Source organism: Pteropus alecto, unplaced genomic scaffold (genome assembly GCF_000325575.1).
Source record: "Pteropus alecto unplaced genomic scaffold, ASM32557v1 scaffold39, whole genome shotgun sequence".
In the NCBI taxonomy this organism is placed as follows: domain Eukaryota; kingdom Metazoa; phylum Chordata; class Mammalia; order Chiroptera; family Pteropodidae; genus Pteropus; species Pteropus alecto.
This window is the reverse complement of record NW_006443568.1, coordinates 6,150,165-6,177,676: the sequence shown is the minus strand read 5'-3', so window position 1 is coordinate 6,177,676 and position 27,512 is coordinate 6,150,165. Positions and strand designations below refer to the sequence as shown.

General features: G+C 35.2%; 1 protein-coding gene and 1 pseudogene across 1 annotated transcript in view; one reads left to right on the top strand and one right to left on the bottom strand.

Annotated features, from left to right (window-relative positions):
- The window catches only part of PUM1 (pumilio RNA binding family member 1), a 122,037-nt gene that overhangs the window by 81,623 nt on the left and 12,902 nt on the right, over positions 1-27,512 (bottom strand). The window contains exon 3 of the mRNA XM_025041390.1: positions 14,416-14,484. Within this exon, the coding sequence (XP_024897158.1) occupies positions 14,416-14,484 (69 nt within the window). The remainder of the gene's footprint in view (positions 1-14,415; positions 14,485-27,512) is intronic.
- LOC112472988 lies at positions 4,712-4,830 on the top strand (annotated as a pseudogene).

Here is a 27,512-nt window from a genome sequence, read left to right as displayed (position 1 = left end):
TTTTAGTCTCAAAAATGCCCTCTCACAAGATTACAAATAGAATTTCTTTCCCTCTTGGTTGTACCCTTTACAACTAACATTCTGATTTTTCTCCTTTACTGACTAAGAAGTGTGAGCAAACAGGAGACCATGTCAACCTTTCCTCTAAGTACTAGAAGAAAGAATGTCAGCACAAGGGAAATCTCACTTGTTGGCTAATTTTATTTTCCATATAATAGTCGAAAAAACAAAGGTGATCAAAAATATTCATTATGGTACTTATCCCTCTCCACACAAATTTGGAAATTTTTATTCAAAACTCAAAGAAAAGCTTCTATAAGTACCAGCCTCCATGTGCAAAATATAGTCTGTCTATAATTTGTCAAATTGCTTTCTGAAAGCAGAAGCTCTTGAACTCGAGGCTTTAAAAATGACTCTGGGATCCTGTCATCCATCACTTTAGCTTACTGGGCTGTCATAGCACACAAAGCCAGGAAAAGCAGGTGAATACAAAAGCAAGGCTGTTTCCTGGCCAAATTCTCTCAAAGGAAAACAACAATACAACATGTAGAAAGGTGCTAAAAAGTGGAGAGACTACTTCAAAGTAGCAATAGATCCAACAAGTCTCAGAATAATACACACCAAAACTCAAGACCCTAGTCTAATACCAAGAAGCAACCGTATCTCCCACTATTAACGAATGGTATAAATATAAATCCTAAACAGATGCTAGGAACAGCCCAAAAAGTACTAGAACTCCATATGCTTTGGCAAAGTAGCAGCAAGAAGCTCAATGAACTATTATCAATAAAAACAGCAGGGACGAAAAAGGCAAGTCTGTAAGAGATAAAGAAAAACAGGGTGGAGAGAGGGTGGCAGTATGCAGGTTATAAGAGGGAAAAAAAGTAGAAAGTGTGAGTTGCAAGAGCACCCTGCAAGTGGGAAGGAAAGGAAAGTACTGCACCAAAGTACTTGAGCAAAGACAGAAGCAAACGTAGCAAATCTCGTCAGAGTCTCTGGATCTTATATAGAACCTAGCATTTCTTTCTTTCCTCCAAAACATGCCCTTCTCCTAAGTTATGTGGGAAGCAGAATCGGAAATGACTCCTAATGACCTTTGTCTGCTGATACTCGTGCCCTATGAAATCCCCTCTCCTAGAAGGGGCTAGACCTAGTGGGGCTAGACTCGTGCCCTATGAAATCCCCTCTCCTAGAAGGGGCTAGACTCGCTTCTAAGGAATAACACAAGGAAAAAGTGAAGGGTTGAAGCTTTCAAGATCATGTTACAGAAAACTGACGTCCATTTTGCTTCCACTCCTCTCTTGCCCTGTTGCTCTCATCTCTCTTGCCTGCTCCCTTTGATGATGCTAACTGCTATGTTGTGAGCTGCCCTATAGAGGCCCATGTAGCAAGGAATCATGAGAGGTCACTGGACATCAATTAATTAGGAATTGAGGCCCTCAGTCCAACAACCTGTGAGGAACTTAATCCTAACATCAACCACATGAGTGAGCTTGGAGGATGACCCTTCCCCAACTGAACTGATGGCTGCAGCTCCAGCTGAGATCTTGACTGCAGCTTGTGAAGGACCCTGAAATAGAGGGTCTTGTGAGCCCACGACTGGGTTCTTAATCGACAGAAACTGTGAGGCTTAAACACTGTGTTGTTCTGAGCCACTAAATTCTGGGGAAATGTGTTACGTAGCAATAGGTAGCTGATATGGTTGTGAATGCATGGGGGAGTTTTCTTATATTCAAAACACTTCTTTAAATAAGAGTTTGTTTTCAAGAAGCACTTCTTGTACCATTTCTAACACCTAAAATACAAGTACTTTTGAATTTGGAAAAATTACATCATTCCATTTCATGGTCTTCTCTATTTTGTCTTATAGCCTTTCTGTATTAAAAAGATGACTGGCTTTTTAATTTATGCAAAATTAAATCAATTTAGATATAAGCTTACTGAGAATTAATAGCAATCGCATACATATTCAAGACTCAACTGAAATAAAGACATTACTGTTCAAATCTGATCATATTAAAAGAAGCAATACTCTAACCTACTGAATTATAAAAACAAAGTGATTTGAGTATCCAATTGTTATTTCTAATCTAACAGCAACCTTTCTGGAGGTAACATCATCTAAAGCATTGGCTAAAACATTTTGGTTCGCCAACCCATTGGCATAAATGCCAGAGGTTATCAAACCTTCACCTGAGCCACACCTAAATGCAATCACCAAAAACTGAAATGCAACTAGTGGATGAAAAGATGGCTCATGCTTACTCCCATGAAGAACTTGGAATTACTGTTTTTGACAGGACAAAAAAGAACAGATCACAGCAGAGGTTTACAAAATTCACTTTAAAGAAAGATTAGGCAATAAGAGGATTAAAAGATTTGACAATTCTGAAGGAAGATAACAGAATAGAAACTGGTCCAACAAAAGCAAAGGAGACTCTGGGAGTCAGATGCAGGCAGTATTATCCAGTTGGTACGTGGAGGGAGAGGGCATATGATGCACAAACAAGAACCTAGCATTTCTAGGTTCTTTAAAAAGCAATCACTGTATCAGGCTAGATAGTAGCTTGATTACAGTAGCCACTAAAACCATCCAAGTAACTTCCCTGGCTCAGGCTCTGCTTACCAAGCAAACTTCTAATAAGAAGCTGACTTCCTCCTGTAACCAAGCATGCTGATTACTGAATGCAATTATCCTATCCACTTCAGAGTTATTTCTCCTTATAAATTAATAAACTGCATTACGGTTTTCATACATTAGTCTCCTATGGCTCTGGTTGGGGGGGGGGCCGGAGGCGTGGGGTTCATCCCATAATCCTATCATCTTTGAATTAGCAATCAAAGTCCCTTTCATGACCTGCTAAACAGAACCAGGGCTTGGGAGATCCTACATCCTCCCCCGCAATACAACAGATCTTGAACTCTTCCTTGTATTATCCCATTAAACAGGATTCCTAACTACCCCTCTAATAGCATCTGCTCTCAAATCTTTGAGAGAAAAACACATACATTATTATCCCAGCTTGAACCATAGGTTTGTAAAAGAAAAGACTTAAGGAAAGCAAAGAAATCAAGTATGCTTATTCATGAGTCTTCTGGAAAACAAAACAGAAATCAAGCATCAATTTACAAACAATGTTATCCACTTACTTGGAAAACTTCTAAATTTTGTTTGGAAACACCTTTTTTACTGTATCATCTAACAAAATAGAATACACAAAGCCACACTTGCACAACCAATCATCACATTAAGAGAGCTCTTTAAACAGAGGTAGAGACAATAAGGGGCTGAGAATGTCAAGAACCTCTAGGATTCTTATTTTAAGAACCGATACAGTGGTAAAGCACACATAAGTGCTCTGCAATCATTCTTTTTAACTGGTTTTACATACCAACTGCGTGAATTTAACCCCTCTACCCTCAGCTTTCTCGCCTATAAAATGAACTGTTAGGGACATTAAATAAGATAGTGTGTAAAGAAGTACAATGAACCACTCAAAGAATTACCTGCTATTATTATTTAAGAACAAATAACCAACAGACTTCACAAAAGTAATGGCCAACCAATGAAATGCTCCCATGTACTCAGCTAGCAGATGTAAGCACAGTATCACCTTGCCCACTCCAGTATAAATCCCATAAAATTAAGAGCCCTAAGAAAACAGCACAAGAAGAACCATGACTACAACTTTGCGGAAACTAAGGAGCAGGATGATTATTTAGGACTGGGCTTGTATGGCCATACCATCACGAATATTTGCATAGAGAAGTATCAATGAGGTTTTCTGCTGGTCAACACTAACCACATTCTGCAACAAGTACTCTGTACTAAAGAAGAATAAAATATTAGGTAACTGCTTACACACTCAATACAGGCTGCATAGAGCAGTCTCTCAGAGCAGAAATATGGCTTCTTAAGGAGTCCTAGTCACGGGAATGCTACAGCCCTGCAGGCATGAACTAGTTTGGTCATGTTATCTGGAAATGCAAACTTCCAACACAAGTTTAGTTTCACTGGAATGTAGCCAATGCTCAAGTCAAATACCTGATATTTTAACTAGCTGGTAAGATATAGCCCCTCCCTCTATTTTTTTAAATCTCAGAGTAATTATCTCATTACATTAAAAGAATCTGACATTAACTCAGAAAAAAGACTGCTCAGGACTGACTGAAATAAAGTACTGGTTACCGCTGCCAGTCAAATGTTCTAGTCAGAGGTCTGATGTGTGAGAATTGTAAAATTTTCATAAAGCCCTTCTCAAAATCTTAATGCCCGAAGGGGATTTACCTAGCCCTCCATTCGATAAGAGGGTAGCTGTGAAATCAATTGAGTATACAATGCGCTTTCACACAAATACTATGAACTACACACACATGTTATTATTAAAGCTTTAACAAGAATCAGATTAAATATTAAAAATATTAAACCAATTTAAAGAAAAGGTACATCTATTCACTGTTACGACAATTTTTGGAAGTCTTTTTATGTAAGAAAATATATATATCAAGAGTCATGTTCATTCCTGAGACTTTATCTCAACAAAAGAGAAACAACAAAAAAGAAATCAAAAGAAAAACTCGACATTCAAAGTGTAAGAGCAAAAAAGTTGGGAGCAAACTAAATGTGCAATAAGGTAGCCGTAAATACAACAATGTAAGCTCATCCAAAAGAGACATAATGACTATAAGTGATATTTATAAAATAACATTAGTCTACAGCCATGCTACCCTGAACAAGCCTGATCCCGTCTGATCTTGGAGGCTAAGCAGGGTCGGACCTGGTTAGTACTTGGATGGGAGACCACCTAGGAAGACCAGGTGCTGTCGGTGTAAAAAATAAAAACGTAAGAGACTGTAAACTGACAAGGTCCTTGTAATCTGTGAGGTCAATCAAGGGTTGCTTCATCTAAAAAAAATTTTTTTTAAAAATAACATTAAATTTTAGAAGTAAAATATAGATGTAAAGACGACTGTTCCTCATGCACCCTTCCCTTTGAGTTCAAGATTGGAAAGAAAAATAAAAACTAAAATAGCTACTTGTGGGGTAGTGGGTTTATGGGTGACTTGTTACAAAACACACTTTTATTATGATTTAGAACTGATTTTCTAATAAATAAAAATTTGATTAAGGTGGTACAGAATTCACTTCAAATAAATGTGTTTTCTCTTTAGCAGACACATTTCGCATCAACATAATTTTAAAGTGACAATTTAGTGGCGATTTTAAAAGGAGAACTTACACCATATGCTTCAAGTATTTTTAAGGAAGCAATTAACATGCAATCCACTTTGAAAACTGTAGCTTAAATAAAAAATGTTAAAAATGTTCAATAGTTTAATCTCAAGCCAGTTATTTAAATTAAAAATAAGTATATAAACAAAAAGACTGTATTTTAATTTTCGTCTTCTCTTTCAATTTAAATAATATTATCTAAATTATCACTTCCCGTTTGTACATCTACAAATAAGGAACTGCCCTGCCTTCTTTTTAATTGGTTACTCAATACTTAATACGTAAAGGTTTTTAAATGCTACAAGATTTTTGTTCTATTTAATTCAAAACACAAAAAAACTAAGAGTCAACATTTGCTATAATTTTTTCGCATTTCTCTACTAGGCAGCAACATAACCTGGCATCTAGTAATTACTGCTCAAAATTTTTAGCTTACATGGCAAGATGGTTACTACTGAAAAAGAGTCCATATTAATGGTCTCTTAACTAAATATCTTTTGGTTGAAATCTAATATATTCCCCTAAAAAAAAGGTTTTTTGCCTAATTATAATTATACAGTATATAAAATTAACAGATTTTCAAGAAATATTTTCCAGGGCTATTAAGTATTTTTCATAAGCATTGTTAATAGTTGTATCTAATGTCCTTTAATAACATTTCCACAAACAAAGATGAAATCAAATAAATCGCTTAGGCTTGACCAATGAGGTAATATGATCTCTCCCACATTTAGAAAACCAATACTGATTTTCTGGCCACTGAAAAAAAGTTTCAGCACAAGTACTCACTGATGTCAAACAGTAAAGTATTACTTAAACAGTATTAATTGCACAGCCTGCATTAGCCACTACTGGAAATAAGGAAAGTAGTAAGACTTCTCTGCCCTGAAAGAAAAGATTAGGGAGAGGGAGGAGGACCTGCGAATCAAACGGATACAGTTACAAAGTATTTTAAGGTAAGCGCACTAATAGTGGGGTATAGATCCTGAAACTTCACAATCTACTACAGATGAAGGAAGGAACAATAACCTGGGATAGGACCAGTGAAGGAATGCCTTAAAGGAGGCGAGGAGTAGAGAAAGAGAGGACAGTGGAAAGGACTTTCTACAAAGAGCAAAGGTAGAAATGAAAGCAAGTAGGGCGGGTGCCTACCAACAAAAAAGGAGCCTGGCATTAACATAAGGAAGGAGTAAGGAGAGGGTGAAAAAGCACAACTAGTCCAGTTGCCAGGGAGGTTTTATGGAGCACCTAAACCAACCGGCAGAAACAGGGAGTATCAATTAATTTTAAAAGATTAATCTGACATTCCTCCATAAAATGGGATGAGAGAAAGCAAATGGATGCTAGGAGGCTAAGCAAAGAGATCACTGCAGTAATCTAGGCAAGAAATGTTAAGAGAAAGGACTCGTGGGAATGGGGGCAAGGAAAGTACAAACTGCTGCTCAGATGCCTCTGTTTTCAAAGCATTTTTTAAAAAGCTATCTAATTTCAAAAGAGAAGGGTCATAAGCCCATCATGATGATCATGAATGAAGCCACTAAGGCAGTCTATCACTGAAGTTCTTTTAATCAGAGATCTATTCTACAGAGCCAACTGAATGCAAAGGCTAGATGAAATCAGGATCCAAGTATATAAGAATATCATATTGCAAGTTTAAATGTACAGGTTCAGTGGGTAAAGTTGTATGACTGTCCTGAAATCCACTGTGGGTTGCTGGGGAACAGTAAGAAAGAGCAAAAAAGCAAACAGAGATAAGAAAAATTTGGTAGCTCTTAAATTTTGGGAGAACCACAGATTAGAACTGCAAACAGTTTTCCAACTGATGATTACTGTTAAAATGTACTCCCTTCCAAAGGAGCATAGGGCACACTGTTAACTTCATCCTTGAAAAGAAACACACAAAAGACACCGTATTTTCATGAAGCATGTCCTTCAAAAAAAACTCGGAGATACTGTTAGCACTTCAATCTCCACGTTATTTTACAATAAACTAACCTAGGGCAAGCTCCGCAGTAATAATCCTTTCTCCACTGCACATACTCTCTTGAATCCACTGAAAGTAATGTTTTCTTTATACCTTCCCACTTCTAGTTACTGTAACAGAGCCAAAAGAAACTTTTCTCTGCTATCTTCATAAAACTTGACAGACTGCAGTATATTCAGAAAATGAAGAAATAACCAGGGTGACCTGGGCTTTTCTGCAAGATATAGAATGTAAAAAAAAAAAAAGAGGACTGTGTTACCTCTGCAAGTTATCTATAAATAAGGTTACTTATTTTTATTTATGTATAAACTACATGGTTTGATCTGTAACATAACCACATTCATTACATCTAGACTTTAATAATAATTTAAATTACTCTTGCAATAGTATCTGAGAGCTCAGTGTGCAAAAGATAAGCCTCCAGATCACTTAGGAAACCTGTAAAGTTCATGAATAAAACCATGAAAACATCTAGATTGCTTCAGGACCTACACCGCCCCCCCCCCGCCCCCATATCCTCAAAGAAGGAAACAAATAGCTCAAAACTGAGAGAGGAGATGGGACCAAATACTCAAACCCAACCCCCACACCAAGTCAGCCTCGGGGTATTTTTAATCATTAACTTGACAAGACAAGGACCTCAGTGTGCTAGATATGGACAAGTTCCCTTTTTCATGAATTCCAGATGCATATTTCATAGGTATGGCTACTATGCATATAAGCAAGACCAACAGAGAAATTAAACTACTTCCTCTATATGCTTTGTTATGAAACTACAGAATGCATTAATTAATCAAGACAATGAATTAAACTTTGGTGTTCTGATTCCTCATCTGTAAAATAACAGTAAACAAGAATTATGTACAACATAGTTTAATACACACTTAAACAAGAAATATAACAAAAGTCATTTCAGTTTTCTAAATACCGTTATGTCTAGTTGTATATATATGAGGATATTTCCATGTCCCAGCAGATGGCCCAGAGAAAGTGTCCCATTGATCTGGTTACGACTATATTAAACAAAAGATCCTTTACAATAAATGCCTTTATATCAGATTCAACTTGGATAACAGCACTGCTAATTTACTATTCATCTTATGTACTCCTTGCAAAAGTAATTATCTAATAGTTTAAAAATATAAAAATTTGCAGAGGTTGAATAAATGCTTTTCAGTTGTATCTGTTCCTCATCCTCCCCTTCACACCCCCACATCCCTGAGGGTGGAAAAGTAATCTGAACAGAGAATACCGGCAATAAATATTTCTTGAACTGTGGTCCCTTGGGGGAGGGCGATACCATCTCACAAAGAAAATAAAAAGGAATCAATGCTTAGAAAAAGATATTTACTGGTATAAGATTCATGCAAAATAATATATTAGGCAGCTATTGTCTACAAATACCTTATTAGCTGACATCCCTGCCCTCGACTAATTTATGTGCAAGGAAATAGAAAACATTTACACAAATCACTAGATAGAAAATAAATTAGGGTCATATGAATGATACAAATAACTTGCTACCTGAATTCCCTTCCATTGTTTCTCATTGATGAGAGCAAGAAAGCTTTGGATTTTGAATTATGGGTAGATTCTGGACATACAGAAATCAACAACAGAAAAACTCAGGATTTGGACTGATAGAGACTGGGTTCAAATAGCTTGCTCATGATCATGTTAACTTCTCTAGTCTCTTTTGCCTGGCCTATAAAAAGGACATTGTAATATTGTAGAACCACTGTGAAGACTGTAATGGATATGAAGTGATTAGCACAGAACCTGGAAAACCACATATACTCAATACACCACAGCTATTATTATTTCTGAGCCTAATGAAATAGAACTTGAAGTGAATCCACATCATGACATTTACGACCTTAGCAGGAAGTCACTTAACCTTAGGACCCATTTTACTCAAGTAAAAAAATGGTATTGATATTTCTCAAAAACCTGTTGGGAGATTCACATAGGTAATGAAACCAATGCCAAAGTGTTAATGTAATATTGTAGTTATTTAGTTGGATTATCCTCAAATACAGCATACTGATGTGGGTGAAAAGAATAATATTTCAGCCAAAGGAACATAAAAGGGAGAAATTAAATGGAGACAGATTAAGCACTACGTAGATTGGATCAGCTATACCTTACTGCACTCAAACATTCGAAGACTGCTCAACATACACGATGGTATGTCTGCCTATTCTTTCCAGTGCAGGACAGAAGGCAGATATTGGAATGAATGGAGTTTCACACAGGTCTCAAAGTGACCAGACAGAAGTGAGAAGCAGGTTCCAAATGACACGTGCGTCCACATTCTCAGGATTAAAAGACACCTTCTTCTAATCTTGTTCCTCAAAATGCCCAAACCCAATCCCAAAACTATATGAGATCCCAGGAACTTTCCCAAACAAGAATCATGAAGAGGTCACTTCATCTCTAACCCACAGTCATTAATCTAATACAAGAACGTTAGTAACTAAGATCTCATTCTTCCAGTTCACTTGGCCTACCTTAGCCAACTACATTTTCTCTAAAGGAAACATTTCATTTTAACAGCAAGATGTCAAAAATCCACAAAGACTGAAGGCATTAATAAAAAGTTATGGAACTAGGTAGCTTTCACCATTCCTATCTGTACTCAAAAGCTACATTTTGGGGGAAAAAAGGGATCTTACACTACTTTGTCACAGCTTTTTATATTAATACACCACAAGGAAACATTAATTTTTCCTTCCTTCTGCAAGAAAGGCTGCATGATCTTGCTGGCAGGCAATAGTTCTCCTTTCCAAATCCAATCCATTTTGAAGTCAAATGAGTTACTATTATGGGATCCTAACTTCAAGGAACTGCCAGGGTGGGGTAGCCCTTCTAGGATTGGGGATCCTAAAAGTACTTTTAGCTACCCGAAAGCCTCCAATCCTATGAGCCATTATGTTTGCCATGATGGAAAGATGTGGAAAATAATTTTTAACAGACTTGGTAGCCGCATTAAGCCCCCACTTGCTCTAACTTCAGAATTACCAACCCATGAGCCCTGAAGGACAGATGCTTCAACGTCTCAGACAGCTGTAGATCGGGAAATGAGTCACTTAGAGATCCCAATGAAAAGTTACAAAACCTCTACAGAACGAGGAGGAAGTCAGTCTAAAAACACATTTTTTAGATGCCCTCTGGAATATCCTAGAAAAAGAACTAATCCTATTTTCTATATTTTTAAAGATAGAATTATGAGAAAATTGTGAGAATCTTAGATTTGAAAGGGTCCTGAGAAACCATCTAGTCCTACTTTGTCTTACAAATGGAAAAAAGCAAAGTCCAAAGAAGATGAATGTCTGAGCCAAGACTGGAAGCTGTGGCTTCAGAGGTCTGGTCCAATGAGATCTCTCTCACCAAGTTATACCTTTCTTTGGATTACCAGCTCTCCAAATCACTATCAAATTCTTCTGTCTACAAGCCATTCATTCTGCTGTCTCACACTAATGGATAGAATTCCTATGTAGCAAATAATGAGAACCTGCAGCTATATCTTAAATATATCTCACCTTATTCTTATTTCCAGGGAACATGTTAGGATTCATTATTACTCCATATACAGGAACACTTTCCAGATTCCCTTCCTCAGTTTTACAAACCTATTACCAAGGGTAAGTTTTTCTATGCTTCAGTTTAATACAAAGACCAAGGGCCAAATATCTAAATACATCATTTTTTCCAGAAATAATCACTACTATCTTTAACATTTCTGAAAGCTGTCAAGTTTACCACATGTAAAACATTAAACAATCTTGAAAAGAATAAAGGTTTTTAAAAGTTAGAAAACCAATTAGGCAGAATAAAGTACCTTTTCTGTCAAAAGGCTCTCAAAGTACTTTACAATTAGAACCACTCTCCTCTTTGCAAATCCATTCTATTCAGAACATGAACAATAATGATACAACCCTCCTACAGGTGGGGCAAATAAGCTATGCAAGTTCATGAATAAAACCAATGCAGAAACACCTCAAAGCCAAGGTTAGCGAGCCTTCCTCAGTACTACAGTGATACATTCTGGAATACTCAACTGACTCATCTTTTCATATGTAAATACAAAGCTGTTGGAATATGTGCCTTGAAACTTTTTCAGAACTTTTGACTTTTTAGTTGAGTGAAAGAGGCTAGCAAGCAGTGGATGAAATAATTGAAAATAATTCGTGGCCCTAATCCTAAGACATTTTCCTATCTTACTTTTTAAGTTGACTTTCTAGAACAGAGGGCTAAGAACTGTACTTCACTCAACCAGCAAGGTTTGAAAATGATGTTTTAAGAAGCCACTTCTTTGGCAAGATTTCTAAATCTTGCAAAGTGACACCAAGAGTCTAGCAGTGGCTTTGATCAAAAAAAAAAAAAACAAGAACCAAGCAGCTCGAACTTTACTAGAGATTAATTTCTTGTAATGGAGTCGATTCTCTTTGACTTCAAAGGATTAAAAAAAAAAAGATTCATACATTCTTGAACATAGGTATTGTTTGCCTAATGAGGGTGTCTCTCCCTTTCTCCTCCACCCCACACACATAAAATAACTGCAACAAAAAGCCTGCCTGGCTTAGAAGTCCATGCAATTACTTGAAATTTTAGTGTTTATATAGGTAAAGACTATATATATACACATCACCTCCCAGAGATGTTTCAGTGCCTAAAAAAAGGAATTTAATGAAGTTAAACTAAGTAGACACTGTGCTTTTTAAATTTTATTATAAAAGCTTATCTTCTTCATTTCTCTTTTGTGCCAATCTCTCTTTTTTCACTGCAAAAAACATTCTCCCAACCTGTACCTATGCAAATTCTGACTAAACTATGAGACATTTCCCAAGTGTCATACCTTCTCCATTCAAGTAATCAACAACCTAGTCCTGCCAATACTGATCACCCTCTTCGCCGTACATGGAAAAACTGTACACTGTTTCTGTTGTCATATGTGTTAACTGCTTCTTCAACTAGCTATAGAGTTCCTTGAGGACAGAAACTTTATTTCATACTTAGTTTGTCCCCTTTGTGCCTAGACACTGGGTTATGCTTTCAAAGAATAACTTCAGTATCTGTATTTTGGGAGGGAAGTGTACTTAAGCATTTTTTTTAATCCTCTCTCAAAATCAATTTTTATACAGCTTACTAAAATCAGGTCTTTACTGTCAATTATTTTACAAGTATTGGCTTCATTTATCCTAAGGGCACACGCTTTGAAGAAGAAGCCAGGTCAGAAGCCCAGCTCCACCACTTACTATGTGATCCTGGGCAAATTCATTCATTTCTCTCAGCCTTTTTCCTTATCTACATAATAGCACCATCCTCATGTAACTGATGAGATAATGTGTGCAAACCCCTTATCATTTGCCTAATAGATAGTCGACAAATGGTAATTGTTATTACTTTGTGAATAAATAATGAGGAAAGAAGGAAGTGTCAAACTGCATTACTGTTAGAAAGCATTTTTAGTTATTTACTGTGCTTACATACAGGTCTGAGAAATTATATACATATATCAAAAAATATCATTTCTAACAAAAATAGGAGGGTGAGGTTTAGAGACCTTGAGGAGGGGAGGCATATTTGGAAGAAAAATTGATTTTAAAAATGTTTTTGTTAAGTTGTCATTTAAATAAAACTCACTTTCTATTCAATTCTGTTCACTGTTCTTCAATTAGAATTGTCTTTCGAGATAATGACGTGTTGCTTACAAAACAGTAACAGAGCATTATTTTTATTTTGTGTAATTAATTTTAAAATCCTGTGATTAGATTTTTGGTGGCATGGACCAGGTTAGAATTACAGGAGTGAGGAAGAAGATAAACATGGTTTCCCCATCTATACTTAATCTCAGACATATCTGTTAACTTTCGGTTTAAACTTTATTACAGAAGTTAATTTAGAAAATCTTTTACCCAATAACCCTATAGGTTTACTGATGTGCACTGTTGCAATGATATTAGGCAAGCACAGGAAACACAAAGATACCTATCAATCTTCCCTTAAAGCTCTGGAGTAGAAGCAAGAACAGACCGAAAACCCATGAACCGAAGATGATCGGACTCTGGATTCCAACCACAAGATGATTCAGTAAAGTTGGAAATAAAATCTTCCTACAAAGGAAGCAAGAATCTCGGGACCAAAATACCAAGAGTTTATTTAATATCTAACCACAAAGGCAGTCAACGAATATTTGCTATAAATTAGGAAATGAATTATCTTAATTTTGAATTCTCAGAACCTAGCACAGTGCCTGGATCAAAGAATAGTGGCTAAATCAAGGAACAAATGTATTTAATGAATGCTATCAAAAAGAATCCAGAATATAGCTATTCTCCACTTAAAACATAAAAATAGATGTGGGAAATTTTAAGTATTAGATACACAAAAAAATAAAACAAGAAAAAACCTAAGGTTACTCTCCAGAACAAGAGAATCACGAGGAAATGCCCCCAATTTATGAACCTGTGACATCTTCGGCAATTAATTCAAACTAATACATTCTTATTGTCAACAAGAATAAACAGGAGTCAGCTGTACTTTATACTCTCCTTTCTTTTAGAATTATGACAATCTTCTCTATCAATATAATGAATGATAGCAAATTTTGTTTTTGCAAATCTTAAACATTACAAACAAACCAAAATTCTTGTTTCTGAATTCTATGTACAAAAGGGATGACTGGTTCATGCCTCTACCTCCTGGAATTCTTTCACCATAAACCTAATTTCTTTGCAATGGAGCTTTAAACAACTTCCTCAAACATGGCACTACTCTAAAAATAGTTTATTAACATATTCTGATCAGCAACCAATCTAAGACTCCCTTCCACTGCAAACAAATCTCAGAACTGGAAAATGAGGCAAAGGTAAGGACATCTGATACATACATAATGAAAATATTCTGTGAAATTTTAACACCTCAATTTACAACTGACTGGTTTATATAATATTCAGTAATTTATGCTCATATTTTGGTTGTTTTGTTTTGTTTTTAAGACATTAGGCTAAGGTTAACATTCTTATAATGAGAGCATTCTGGCAAAATCCTGCAATTTTCCATTTCTATCATGAGGATGGCAACAAGGAAAAGCAAGCACATACTTCTGAAAGACTAGATTCGGACACATCTGATGAAAGACAGCTCCAACCTTCCCTGAAAAATAGGCCCACTTTTCTGACACAAGTTTACTTACCTCTCCCATCGCTCTTCCTTCCAGAGCAAGTGCTTGAAAATCATGATTCAGTTCATCCATAGAACGTACCTATTGTTCAAGAACAGAAGAGGAAAAAAAAGTTTTGAGTTAGCATCTTGAATTTTATATACACATTAAACACAACTGAAAAGCATTTCCATGTTGACTTTCAGATAAGACAATAACAATTTTCAAGTGACTCAGGTTAAACATTCACTTACCTTTAACCATCAGGGTTCAGCAATGACCCCTCTGCTTTCTCCCCTCCCATTCCCTTGTTTTCAAAACATGAAAAACATATAATCCAGAAAAAGAAAAGGCAAATTCTATCACAAGAATTGTTAGCTATTTTTCATACATTTTAACTTAATATGTAAAGACCAACATGCTGAAGGGCAATGATGCATAAAGATGATTATGTTACCTAAACTAAACCTGGCTACTGAGTCAAAGCCCCACAGTGTTTGTCCCCAACTATGTATGCACAAATTAGGAGACTCATTTAATCCAACCCAGTATTTCTTCGAGAAACTTCAGGGAAAGGTGTTACAAACTATATAACGGAGTACCCCAACATTTCTCCATACTAAAAGATCTCTGGAGGCTCCTAGAATCTCAAAATCAGGAGAAAAAAATAGCACATACCACAAAAATTCCTTCAAACTTTATCTATCATTAAATGTACTACCCTCATCATAATAATCTTTCTAGGTGTCAATGAACTCATCTCCAATGTCATTACTACAAGGCAATGTTAAGATCAAGGATGAAGTGTGAAAGATTATTCAAAACAATCATAATTCAAAAAGCCTTTGTTGCCAATAGCCTGCTAGTCCTCTCAGTTATGAGCAGCAAGCCACCTCTGCAGCCTTAGGCTAGAGTACAGTTTCTTGTTTACTCAGGGGATAGGTTATTCTGCCTCCCTGAGAAAGACCTCTGATTGCCCGAAGCAGGGTCTCTCAAACCCCCTCATCTGATCTTCACTACCTCCCAAGTGTATAATTTCTAGCAGTGGGTAAACAAAAAGGTCAAGCTAGAGCCAGGCAGAGAGAAGAAAGACTATAAAGAGCATGGACCAAAATATAGCTACAGGAACCAATTTAAGGATTTTATTAACATGATGCCTGTGTATGACCCAATGATTTTAATTTAACTGAACTGATACCACATAGAAATACAGTTACACTGTTTTAAATCACATAATTTCAAAACTCAGAGATGATACTATGCTACAAATGACACACTGTGTCACTAAGATGTAACAGCTTTGGGATGCTAGCTAAAAATGTAAATTTATAAAATTCAAAATGAAGTTAAAAGTCAGCCTATGAGAACAAAGACATAGGAGACAAGCCTTGTTATTGTGGTAAAAGTTTGAAAGGCCTTGAAACAGAAAGTATGATCACACTGTAAGGAATTTTGGTAAGCATTTTGAATAAGTTCCTGAACTGTAAAAATAATGGGGGGGGGAGGGGAAGTATGTTGACTGGAAACCCGACACGTGTTAGATGAAATCATTTCGGGCCTTCAGGTCACCGTTAACATTTACAAAGCACGTAAATCAAATGCATGCAGCTCCATATCTAGCTCTTTCTGTGGAATCTAATCATACATTTAACTGGAGCTAGGCCATTTCTTAAAAATCCAAAAATCTACAAATAGTTTTAACCAAGAATGTTGGAAATTCTATTTATGTATCCCAAGGAAAATGTAGGAGTCGTTAGAAAAGACAGAACATGTAATATACATATTTATGTAATAATTATCACAACAATCCCCATTTAAGAAATTAGAAAACTGAGCCTCAGAGAAATGACTTCCTGACCATTGTTAAGTAAGGAAAAGCACTTAAATAGCACTGCTAGCATCTAAATTCACATCTTCCAATTTAAAAAGCAATGTCCTTTCTACATAGCCAAGCTAACTCCATGGTAGCTGCAAGAAGTTTCCATCCCCAAATAAAAGTGCCTTCGGTTTCTGCTGTGGACTTCGATGAGTATGCTCTCCTGGACTTGCCTTTGCTTTCCACGGTCCCCCCCCACCTTCAAAATTGTCCACCTTCCACTTGTCGCAATTTCCACTCTTTTCTATTCTATCTTCCCACCCCCATCATTCTCTCTCACCACTTATTAGCTCACTCACTCACTCACTCACTCTCTCAGGTCTCTCTCACTCTTTAGCTCTCCCTTTACCTCCTCCAGCCCTCTCTCTTTCAAGGTGTCTCCTGCCTCACCTACAGGATGAAACACTTTTCCTCCTACCTCTATATACTTCTTTCTTACCTCCTGTAGACAACTGTTAAGAAAGTAATCTCACTTTATGAAGTTTTCTTTGCTAGTCCAGAAACTCCATTTTAAACCATTTGCCCATAATTGACTAGACTAGATAAACCAAATTATTCTCACAAAACTGTTCTTAACTAGTCAGGAACTTATTGTTTAAAATGGGAGCTGTACCTGGTATGGTCATCGAAACCAGGCAGACTCTCCAGACAAAATTCTTCCTAGGAAAAAAAACTAATGATCAGAAGAAGATGCTCAGGAATCAAGAGAAATCAAAAAATGAAGACAGAGGATTGTAAGAAATATTTTAGGCAGGTAACAAAGAAGCCTTTTCTATCATAGAAAAGCTGGCTGTAAATTAAAATCAGAGTAAATGCTCCATCAAGACAGAACAATCTTTTCAAGTTCTTGTACTCAAACTCTCCTTTCCCTAGAATTCAATTTGAGTGACCGGTTAATGTTAAGTTTCTAGTACTACTTATTAATTCCTTCACTTTTACTTAACGTCCCTAAGACTCTCTTCCTTCCACTAACTTAGTGGTCCCTAACCTTTTTGGCACCAGAGACAGGTGCTCCTATGAGAATCTAATGCTTGATGATCTGAGGTGGAGCTGAGGCGGTGATGCTAGCGCTGGGGAGCGGCTGCAAATAAATACATATGAAGCTTCACTTGCCTGCCGCTCACCTCCTGCTGTGCGGCCCTGTTCCTAAAAGGCCAAGGACTGGTAGCAGTCCGCAGCCCAGGGGTTTGGGAACCCTGCACTAACTGATCGTAACTATCACCTTTGGTTTCACTTAATTACTTCTTATTTTTCTTTTTGGGCTACTTGCCAGTAATATGTAACTTTCTCATGCCAGTCCAGGACTTTACTGCTGCCCCTCCCCAAAGGCATCCTCTCACACTCTCTTTACTAAAGAGGCAAAGCAAGATGACCACATCGGTGCCTGACCTACTTCTATATTCCTCTTCATCCTACCCAAGGATACCATCGACATACGTGATGACCTATGCTTCAGTGTTTTCCCTCCATTTCCCAGATCCCAGAACTTTCTTTTGTCTCAACACTTGCCTTTCTCCTAAGAGGAATTCTGTCCTAACATAATTTGCTAACATAATTTAGCAAATTAAATTAGTATTTTAACTCACTGGAAGTTATAAAATCAAAACTGATAAACCCAGAACTACACACCACATTTGGAAAATGAAAAACAAAGCAAAAGCATCACTTTACAAATCTTTGAGAATCATATTCTAGTGCCTGCACTATCCAACACTGCTTGAGAAGCCCTACTTATACCCAGTGTCCCATACACTAACAGAATCAACAGTGAATAATATACACTTCACTGTTTCCTCATCTATAAAACTGAGATAACATCGGCTACTTTTCAAGTTCATTATTATTACAAGACAAAATATCCAATTTAGTAGGCACTTATTCAGCTGTATCTACCTCACAGATTATTCTCTTTAAGTTACTGAAATGCCTCCTTCACACATTCATCCCTTTTTCTTTCTCTGCCCTCAGTACAGGGCATGTTTCCTTCATTCCTGGCAGAGGAGGGGGAGGAGAGGAGGCTCTCCCTATTTCAGCATTTCCATAATCAGTATGTTAGAAGGACCTACATATCATGTGAACATCTAACTTAATTTCTAAAACTAAGCATTTAAAAGTCATTCCATTTTTCTTTCTTAATTCCCAGCTAAATCAGTCCTGAGGAACTTCCATTCTCTATTCTCATCCATTCAGAAACTTAAAAAAAAAAAATTCATCACTGGCTCAAGCCCATGTTCTTTCACTTCTCACATCAAAAAAAAAAAAAAAAAATCCCAGTAAAGTCACCTTCTAAAATTTCTTCACTCCTTGATTTCCATACCACTATGGTCTCCTGATTTTCCTATTTATCTAGATTTTTGTCTTTTTGCCAGCCAATACTGCCGTCAAAGAAAAAAAAAAATGAAACAGACTCAGGCACAGGGGAATCCAAATATAAAAAGTTAATGATCCAAATACTTTATAAATTATAATTTATCAGGTTTTCAAGCAGAATTATTGAACATTAAACCTCAACGAACAGAATAAAGCAGATAGCATGGTAGACCACCTAGAATAAAAATCCAAAAAGATGAAATTTTTGATAGGATTCCGATTCAGTTCTTGGCCTTTCTTTGCTGGCATTACTGTCCTTGGATTACTGTCTCCTAACTGTTCACGGTGTATTTACAATAAATGTCCCTTTACTTGAGCCAGTTAGACCAGTTTTCTGTTGTTTGTTAACAAAAGAACCAAACTCAGACACAAGGGTAACACTTAGTAATTATTAAATCACGCTGTAAATTTATATTTTAAAATACAGTCTCTCAGAGCTATATACTGTACTTAAATAAAATTCAACAAATCAACACTTTTTGATTACTTTCTGTAACAGACATGTTTTAAGATTCCTGCCTAGAAACGGCAACTTCATGATTCCCATCACCTCTGGCCACAAACACCAAAAGTAGTCCCCTAGTATCTGGTCAGAAACGATAAACTGACCAAATCAGATTCTTCTCTGAGCATTTGGGCCAGATAGATATGGAGAAATAAACTTCCTAAAGATTTGGCAGTTGTGGCTGTCATTCTGGGTCAAGTATAATCTGGTGAATAAGCAAAAGGTAATCAACATAAAGAGAAAAAATGTGCTGGAAAAAGTAGAGACAAGAAACTATGGAACCTGTATGGGAACAGAAAGTCTCCCAGTGGCCAGGAGGCCCACATATGTTATTTTCTGCTCTGGGGTTCAGACAGAATCCCTGGTGTTCTTTAATGTAATGCCCTGAATTTTGGCTAACTAGAATAGATTTCTATACCTTGAAACTAAAACCACCTTTATTGGAATATCTATTTCCTCAACCACTGAATCTAAATTATCAGGCACTTTCCTCTTCCACATCTACCCTTTGTTCTCCTGGAAGATTTTTTGCACAGGCAAGCCCACATCATGATGGTTCCATTTCACAAACATAGATCCAGAACAATATAAGCAGAAGAGCTGGTGCCAAGAACCATTACAGGAAGGAGATACCAGTGAGAAAAAGCCAGGCAAAAGCAGGAGAAATTTGAGCAATGAGAAGAGGAAATGGAATGTGAGAACTAAGTTGAATTTAGTCATTAAGGGGAAAAAACTTAATAAGTCTGTTCCACAGCATCTTCTGCTTCACTTAAATATTTGTATTATAAATAATAACAACACCTAATATTCACTGAGGTTTACTTTGTGCCAGACCCTGTCCTATATATTCTTTATATGCTTTATTATGATCTCTTTAATAGTCCTAACAATCTGAAAATGCAGGTACTATTAACCCTATTTTGTAAGAAAAGCAAAAAGTTATTATATTGCTTAAATAAAATATAAATAAATCAGAATTCTTCTTTATTAGTGAATGAAAAAACAAAAAGCTACTCTTGGCTTAAGTGATCGTGAACTCTATAATATAATCTTATTTATGAATTTTCCATTCTTATTTATTCACTGTCAGTAACAACACTAAATACCAGCATTTGCTGAGTTTCAAGACACTGTAGTGCAAAATAGACATTATCCTATTTTACGTATTAGGAAACCAAGGTTCAGAGAAGTCAATCTGTCCGAAGTCATATAGCTGATAAAGATCAGAAGCAGAATTCAAATTCAGGTCTGTGTACCATTTACTACTTCTCTGCTCTTATCACAGGCAAGCATAAAAGCTCCAGCACATCTGGGTTAAGTAATTGTTCCAGAGAATGATTACAACTGCTATTTTTATACCCTCTTCCAAGATACACAGTGAGGAAAATGAAGTCACCACCAACAGCCAGGATTGGGCTGTACTTCTTTTTTTGTAATTTTTGTTTATCATTAAAATTGCTACTGCCTTTAGCAATTAAATAATATGAAAGTTACAGATTATTTAATGTGTTGGTGGCATTCTGCTAGGACAGTTAACAGACTTAGGTGATAAACTGTAATTAAGTAATCAAAACCGTTTTGCTACCAGACTACCAGAATATATACACCTCATGTAAGTGTTAGCACTTCCTAGATGTAAAAACAAAAAACAAACAAAAAAAAAACCCCCACAATTTAGAAGGTAAAAATAATAATTATATTTTCAAAGTCAGTTAATGAATGAATCTATGATACTAGTGACCTTTAAGTACAGAAACCTCACAATTCCTGGTTCTGCCGGTCTTTTTCTTCTTAATTTCACCAATCGTGATCAAACTGAAACCAATAATGAGGGCAATGCCAATTTAACTAGAGATACTGTTTAATGATATCGAAGAATAAAAAGTATAAAACTTAATGATAAGTCTTACCTCTGCTTGTCTAGAAACTTCTGTCTATAGCCATCTATCTGAATGGCATATTCCTGACTTCCAAAAGAATAAATTCCAAAAACATGAGACTCCTATACAACTCTACAAAAGGTCTTATTTACATCAAAAAAGTTATTTGCATATAGAGAACACATCAAAGGGTCTTCATTAGCAGTAAAAAGTTTCATTCTGAAATGCCAATCTCAACAGATGGCATACAGAAAAAGCAAAAAAAAGATGAATCATTTGGAATGTTCATCCAAAAGTTCTTAAATCAAGTTGTGGCAAATCTGTAAATATCGGGCTCTGTTCAAAAACTGAAATTGAATTTAATGTATTTGCCGTCAGTGGATTCAGGAACAATCTTACTAGCAGAGTATAAGAATTATATAAGTAATTTAAAGTAACAAATATTTGTTCCACAAATACACAGAATTGGCTTTTCCAAAGTTTTGCACAGGCAAGCCCAGTTCATGATGGTTCCATTTCACAAACATAGATCCAGAACAATGTAAGTGAAAAAAGCCAGACATAAAAGGCCACATTAGAATTTTATGATTCCATGTATATGAAATATCCATAATAAACAAATCTAAAAAGACAAGAGTAGATTAGTCTTTGCCAAGGACTTGTGAAAGGGGGAAATATACAATGATTGAGTACTAGGGTTTCTTTTGAGAGTGCTAAAAATGTTCTAGTTAGTTTGATGATTGCATAACACTATAAATACACTAAAAACCACCAAATTATAAACTTAAGGATGAATTTTACAGTAGGTAAATAATATCTCAATAAAGCTGTTCCTTGAAAAATAGGAATTGGACAACTTTTTCTGTAACAGGCCAAATAACAAATAATATAGGCTTTTGCGGGCTACATATGGTCTTTATCATATATTCTTTGTTTTGTTCTTATTTTCAACTATTTAAAAAACTAAACATGCAACCACTATATCACTCAACAACTGTACTCCTGGACATTTATCACAGAGAAATGAAAACATATTCATACAAAAACCTGTACATGAATGTTCATAGCAGCTTTATTTGTAATAACCAAAAACTAGAATCAGCCCAGATGTTTTTCAACAGGTTAAACAAACTGTGGTACATCCACACCATAGCATACTACGCAGCAATAAAAAAGAACAAACTATTACATGCATTGACGTGGATAAGTCTCCAGGAAATTTTGCAGAGCAAAAGAGGACAATACCTGAAGGTATATACCGTATGATTCCATTTATATAACATTTTTCAAATGACAAAATTGTATAAATGGAGGATAGGATACATTAGTGGTTGGGAGGGAGACCCCACAACCTGGAAAAGGGAAAGTACGTATGGATCTAAAAGGGCTGCTCAAGAGTTCTTTGTGGTTTTAGAACTATTTAGTATTTTGATTGTGGTGGTAAATATACAAATCTACATGGGTGATGCAATTATATTGAATGTAATACACACACGCAATACACACAAATTAGTACAAGTAAAACTGAAGAAATCTGAGTAAGGTTGGGTACATTTTATCAATGTCGATATCCTAGCTGTGATGTTATAATACACAATGTTACCTGCAAAATGTTACCTAAAAATGTCATACTGTAAAATGTTACCATTGGGAGAAATTGGGTAAAATGTACAAAGGATCTCTCTGTATTGTTAATCTTACAACTACATGAGAATCAACAATTAACTAAATCAAAATTTTAACTTAAAAAGATGATTGCTATAATAATGAAGATACAACTTAAAAATGATAGTTCCTGAACAAAAAAAAGAAAAGAAAAGAAATCTAAAATCAAATATATAACCAAAGGAACATTTCTGAAGCTACAAAACTACGCAGATTAATGGGTCACACCCATACAGTTGGCAGATTTTGTAACTATCTCAGCAGGGAAAGTTGGAAGATTTTGTAAGTATCCCAGCAGGGAAAAAAAAAAATACAGTTTACCTTCAGTTCTCTAAAACACTACACGCCAAAAACAGTAAGATCTTCTGTCCATGGCCCAAAGATTTTATCTCCTGACACAACTGTCTTTTGTGTGTAGAGGCTATAGAGCCACAATATAGAAAAGAGTAAAATGTCACCACATGCCATGAAATGAAAATGAATTAAAATTAAGCACACAAAATGGATAAACTGTCATACAACCACTGGGCAATAAAAAGAACCAATCTACTATTATATACTAACACCACAGATTCTCAAATGCATTATGCTAAGTGAAAGAAACCAGATTCGAAAGCTACATACATTTACAGTACCTGACATTTTGAAAAAGGCAAAACTACAGGGACAGAAAGAGATTAGTGGTTAACAGGGGCTGAGAATGGGGGTGAGGGGCTCCAGAGAATTTGGGGAAGCTTTAAAATTGTATTATAAACTTTATTGTGGGAGTTACAAGAATATGTATGTACTTGTCAAAACCTACAAAAGTGTATATACTAAAATAATGGTGAATTTTACTATATATAAATTATGGCTTAAAATGGGAAAAATTAATTACACAAGAGGTAGAATAATATTATAAAGGACTAATAGTATTTTCCCATTCCACCTTAAGTGAAGAATATAATACAAACTGTTAAGTATTAATAAACAAAAATATCCATTACTGCACCACCTACAACAGTAAAAATTTAGAAACCTAAATGATCAATATTAGGAAATATTATCAAAGAGAATTAGGCCATTAAATAGAATGGAATATCACATAACCTTAAAAATTGTCTATGGAAATAGTCATTAGAAAATATTTTGATATGTTAGACCAAAAAGACAGAAAACTATAATCACAGAAATGTTTTTGTTTTATCTAAACTTGTTCCACAGAGGACTTAGAGTGATTTACAAAATCAAGTAACTTTAACTATTTAACTATTAAAAAAATTAAGGCAGAGGAAAAATGAGAAGAGCCTAGTTTATAAAATGTATGCAATTAAGTCCTATATACTTGCTAGAAATGTGCCATAAATTTAGCTTCGATCTCTCCAATGGTTAACCAAAACAGAAAAATAAATCAGTAAAAATTCATAATGTCCATCAGAATTTTTTAAAAAGCATGTGGCCTATATTTAAAAAATTAAAATTGAAAAAAAAATTTTTTTTAAAAAAAGCAAAGCTTAAGCAGCAATTATCCCTGTTATTAGGACCAAAGAGATGCTTTTCCTGTCTATATAATATGATCATTTATTTACATTTTTTAAAGTTTTGACTAAAAATACTAGATGGCTATCTAACAAAAGATAAACTAACAGTAGATTATCGTAGAGGCTGAATTACAGTTGGTGGGTGGTTGGCTGGTTTTAGGTTTGTTTCTTGGGTGTTTTTATTTTTATAATTTTTTAAATCGTCTATATTTTGCAAAATATTTATAGTGAGCATTTATTGATTTTAGAATTCAAAAATACCTACAAGTCATTATTTTTAATGGGAGGGGAAAACACATTTTATTTGATTTTTAAATCACTGTTTATGATATGCAGAATAAAACGAGGCAATGGAAAGAGTCCTTAATTCACATAATACTGAGAAGCAAAATTATCTTCACCAATAAAAATGACCCTTGCTTTATTTTAACATATTTGCAAAGCTGGTTGATACATTTTTAGAAGCAAAGGGAACAAACTGGTGTGTTAACAAAGGCAATCTATATTAATCTAATATTTCTTAGAGAAAGTTTCTCAAGTTGAACAGTACATTATCACTGTTACGACACAAACAGTTGGCAAAGGAAACATGAGCTTCCCCATCTAACAGGTCTTCGGCCAGAAGGCCTAGAAAATGTCTTCATCTATTTGGCAGCCCTGACACTCTCTCTCACTCCTCCTCCTTTTGACATTCTATTATTTGTAGAATGAAAGAGAATAAGGAATTTTCAATGAGTAAGTCTATCCAGATAAATCACAGCAACATAATTAAGAGGGCAGCTACCAAAGCACATCAAATAGCTCATTCTGGGCTTTATCATCCTAAGACAGAACATAATACATAAATCCAAAACAACATCTATGGGAGTATTTTGAGTTCCATCTTCTCTAAATTTTCTTTTAATGTACTAACTAAAATGATTCTTAACCAAGAGAAAGAACATTATGGAAAAGGCAGAGCTTAATAATCTTTTAAGCACTGATATATATTAATTTTTGTGGTTTAATTCTTTACAGAATCCCACCTGATGTTATAGAAATAGTAAACTTTCATCTGCTACTTTCTGAAAAGAGCTACTACCATCTTCAGTTTCTTAATCTATCATTTTTATTACTGTGAGGTCATAAGCATGGAAGTTTTCCCTCTTAGGGTTGAAAAAGACTTAAGGTATAGCCAAATTATTAGCCAACTTGGAGACGATGGATGCCATGGAATAATTTTTAAAAATGGATTTTAAAAAATCAATAACAGATTTTTTCCTCACATTAAAAATTGGCATTCAGGTAATTCTGAATTCTAAAAACAATAAATCTTCACTTATAAACATTTTGGAAGCACAGAAAATTACAAAATGATGATAAAGGCTATTGAGAAAATTAAAGCAAGGAAGAGGGACAGAACTGCAATTTAAATAATGTTCATGGAAGGTCTCACTGAGAAGGTAACATTTAAGCAAAGGACTTTAAGGAGGTGAGGGAGTAACTTTTATAGATAACCTGAGAGAAGAGCACGGAAGCAAATGGAACTGCAAGCAAAACCTTGGGAGACAGGACATGCTTGTAACTTTAAAAATAACTGTTTTAATGTGATTCCGAATGTCATTATAATACAATAATTAAAAGTTTAGAGCTAGGCAGAAAGCAGAGACATGCTTGCTGCTGGAGAAAATTAAAATGAGTGGACAAAACCTTTGGAGGAGATGAGAATTATCATTATCTTGATTGTAGTGATGGTTTCACAAGTGATATTTTGGTGACAAAATTTATCAAATTACACATGTAAAATGTGTGTACTTTATTATGTCAATTATACCTCAATAAAGTAAATTTTTAAAGAAAATTCTAGCCCTTGAATAAGAAACACATCAATAAAACAAATGAGTCACAATAGATCCTTGTATCTATAAAGACTTAATCTATTATAAAGGCTTTTCAAATCACTAAATGTTGCTAGGATCACTAGTTATCCATTTGAGAAAAGTAAAATGACATTATGGCTTCCTGCCTATACAATACAAGTTATACAATACAAAATAAACCAGATGAATTAAAGATGAAAATTTAAAAATAGAACTACAAAAATATTACAAAAAACACAGGAGACTGGGTGAGGGATACCTAAGAGCATAAAATTAAAGAAGTCAAAAGCAAAAAACCAACATTTTTGATTACACATATTTTTAAAACTCTGAATTGCAAGACAGAGTAAACAAAGTTAACAGACATTTAAAAGCAGTCTTGAGTACAAAACCATTGTTTATTACAGTACTGTTTAGAACGTCAAAAGCTGAAAACCACCTGAAAGTCCATTAAACTTGGATAAATCAGTCAAAATAAATTATTTTTCTTCTATGTACTATGGCCCTTAAAAAAAAAGTAGAGGTATTTATTAACCTGAAAGGATGGCCACAATGTATAAAAGAGGAGTGGACACCACAGTGTATATACAGAGAGAATGATCCCATTTGGTTTAAAACTATAACACATTCATGAATCTGAATTTGTGTGTGTGCAGAAAAAGTCTGGAAGGAAATGAACCAAACCAAACTGTTAAAAGTAGTTAACTCTGAAAAAGATTACTGAAAATTTTTTAGAACAATCACGTACTATCAAAAAATGTTTCCATTTCAGAGAGAAAGTAGATTAGTGGTTGCCTAGAACTGAAGGAATGGGGAAGTGGAAAGTGACTGGTAATAGGTACTGTTTTGGGGGTGATGAGAATGCTCTAAATTTTGATTGTTCTGATAGTTTCACAACTCTGTGAATATACTAAAAACCACTGAATAATACAGCTTAAATTGGTGAGTTGTATGGTATGTGGATTCTATCTCAATAAAGCTGTTTTCAAAATTCCACTTTAGAACAAAACCTATAAACATTACATAGAAAAACTCTGCATTTTAATAGTCACGCTATCTGTACTTTATACTGTCCCAATAGAAACCTTAAACCCAAACAGCATCTCTTAAATGGTTTCAAATGGGAAAAATGAGTCACTAGTATTAAGAGCTGTTAACTATTGACAACACAGAATTTACAACCTTCATTCTATCTTCATAAAAATACTATCTTCTTAAACTTCCTAGTCGATAAAATTCACTTCTAAGAACAGGAATGAACCTTGAAAAGTTGAAACAGATAGGCACTGTTTTCCAATATGTGATGTAACTGGGAACAGAAAGTTTCAATGTTTTACAAATTAAAGAAAGTAAATCTTGTTCCTATAACCCCTTGTTTGCCTCTCGCTCATATGGTTTCAAGAAATCTCAAAAAAGGGGGGGAAAAAAGAAACAAAAACGCATAACCAGAGCTGA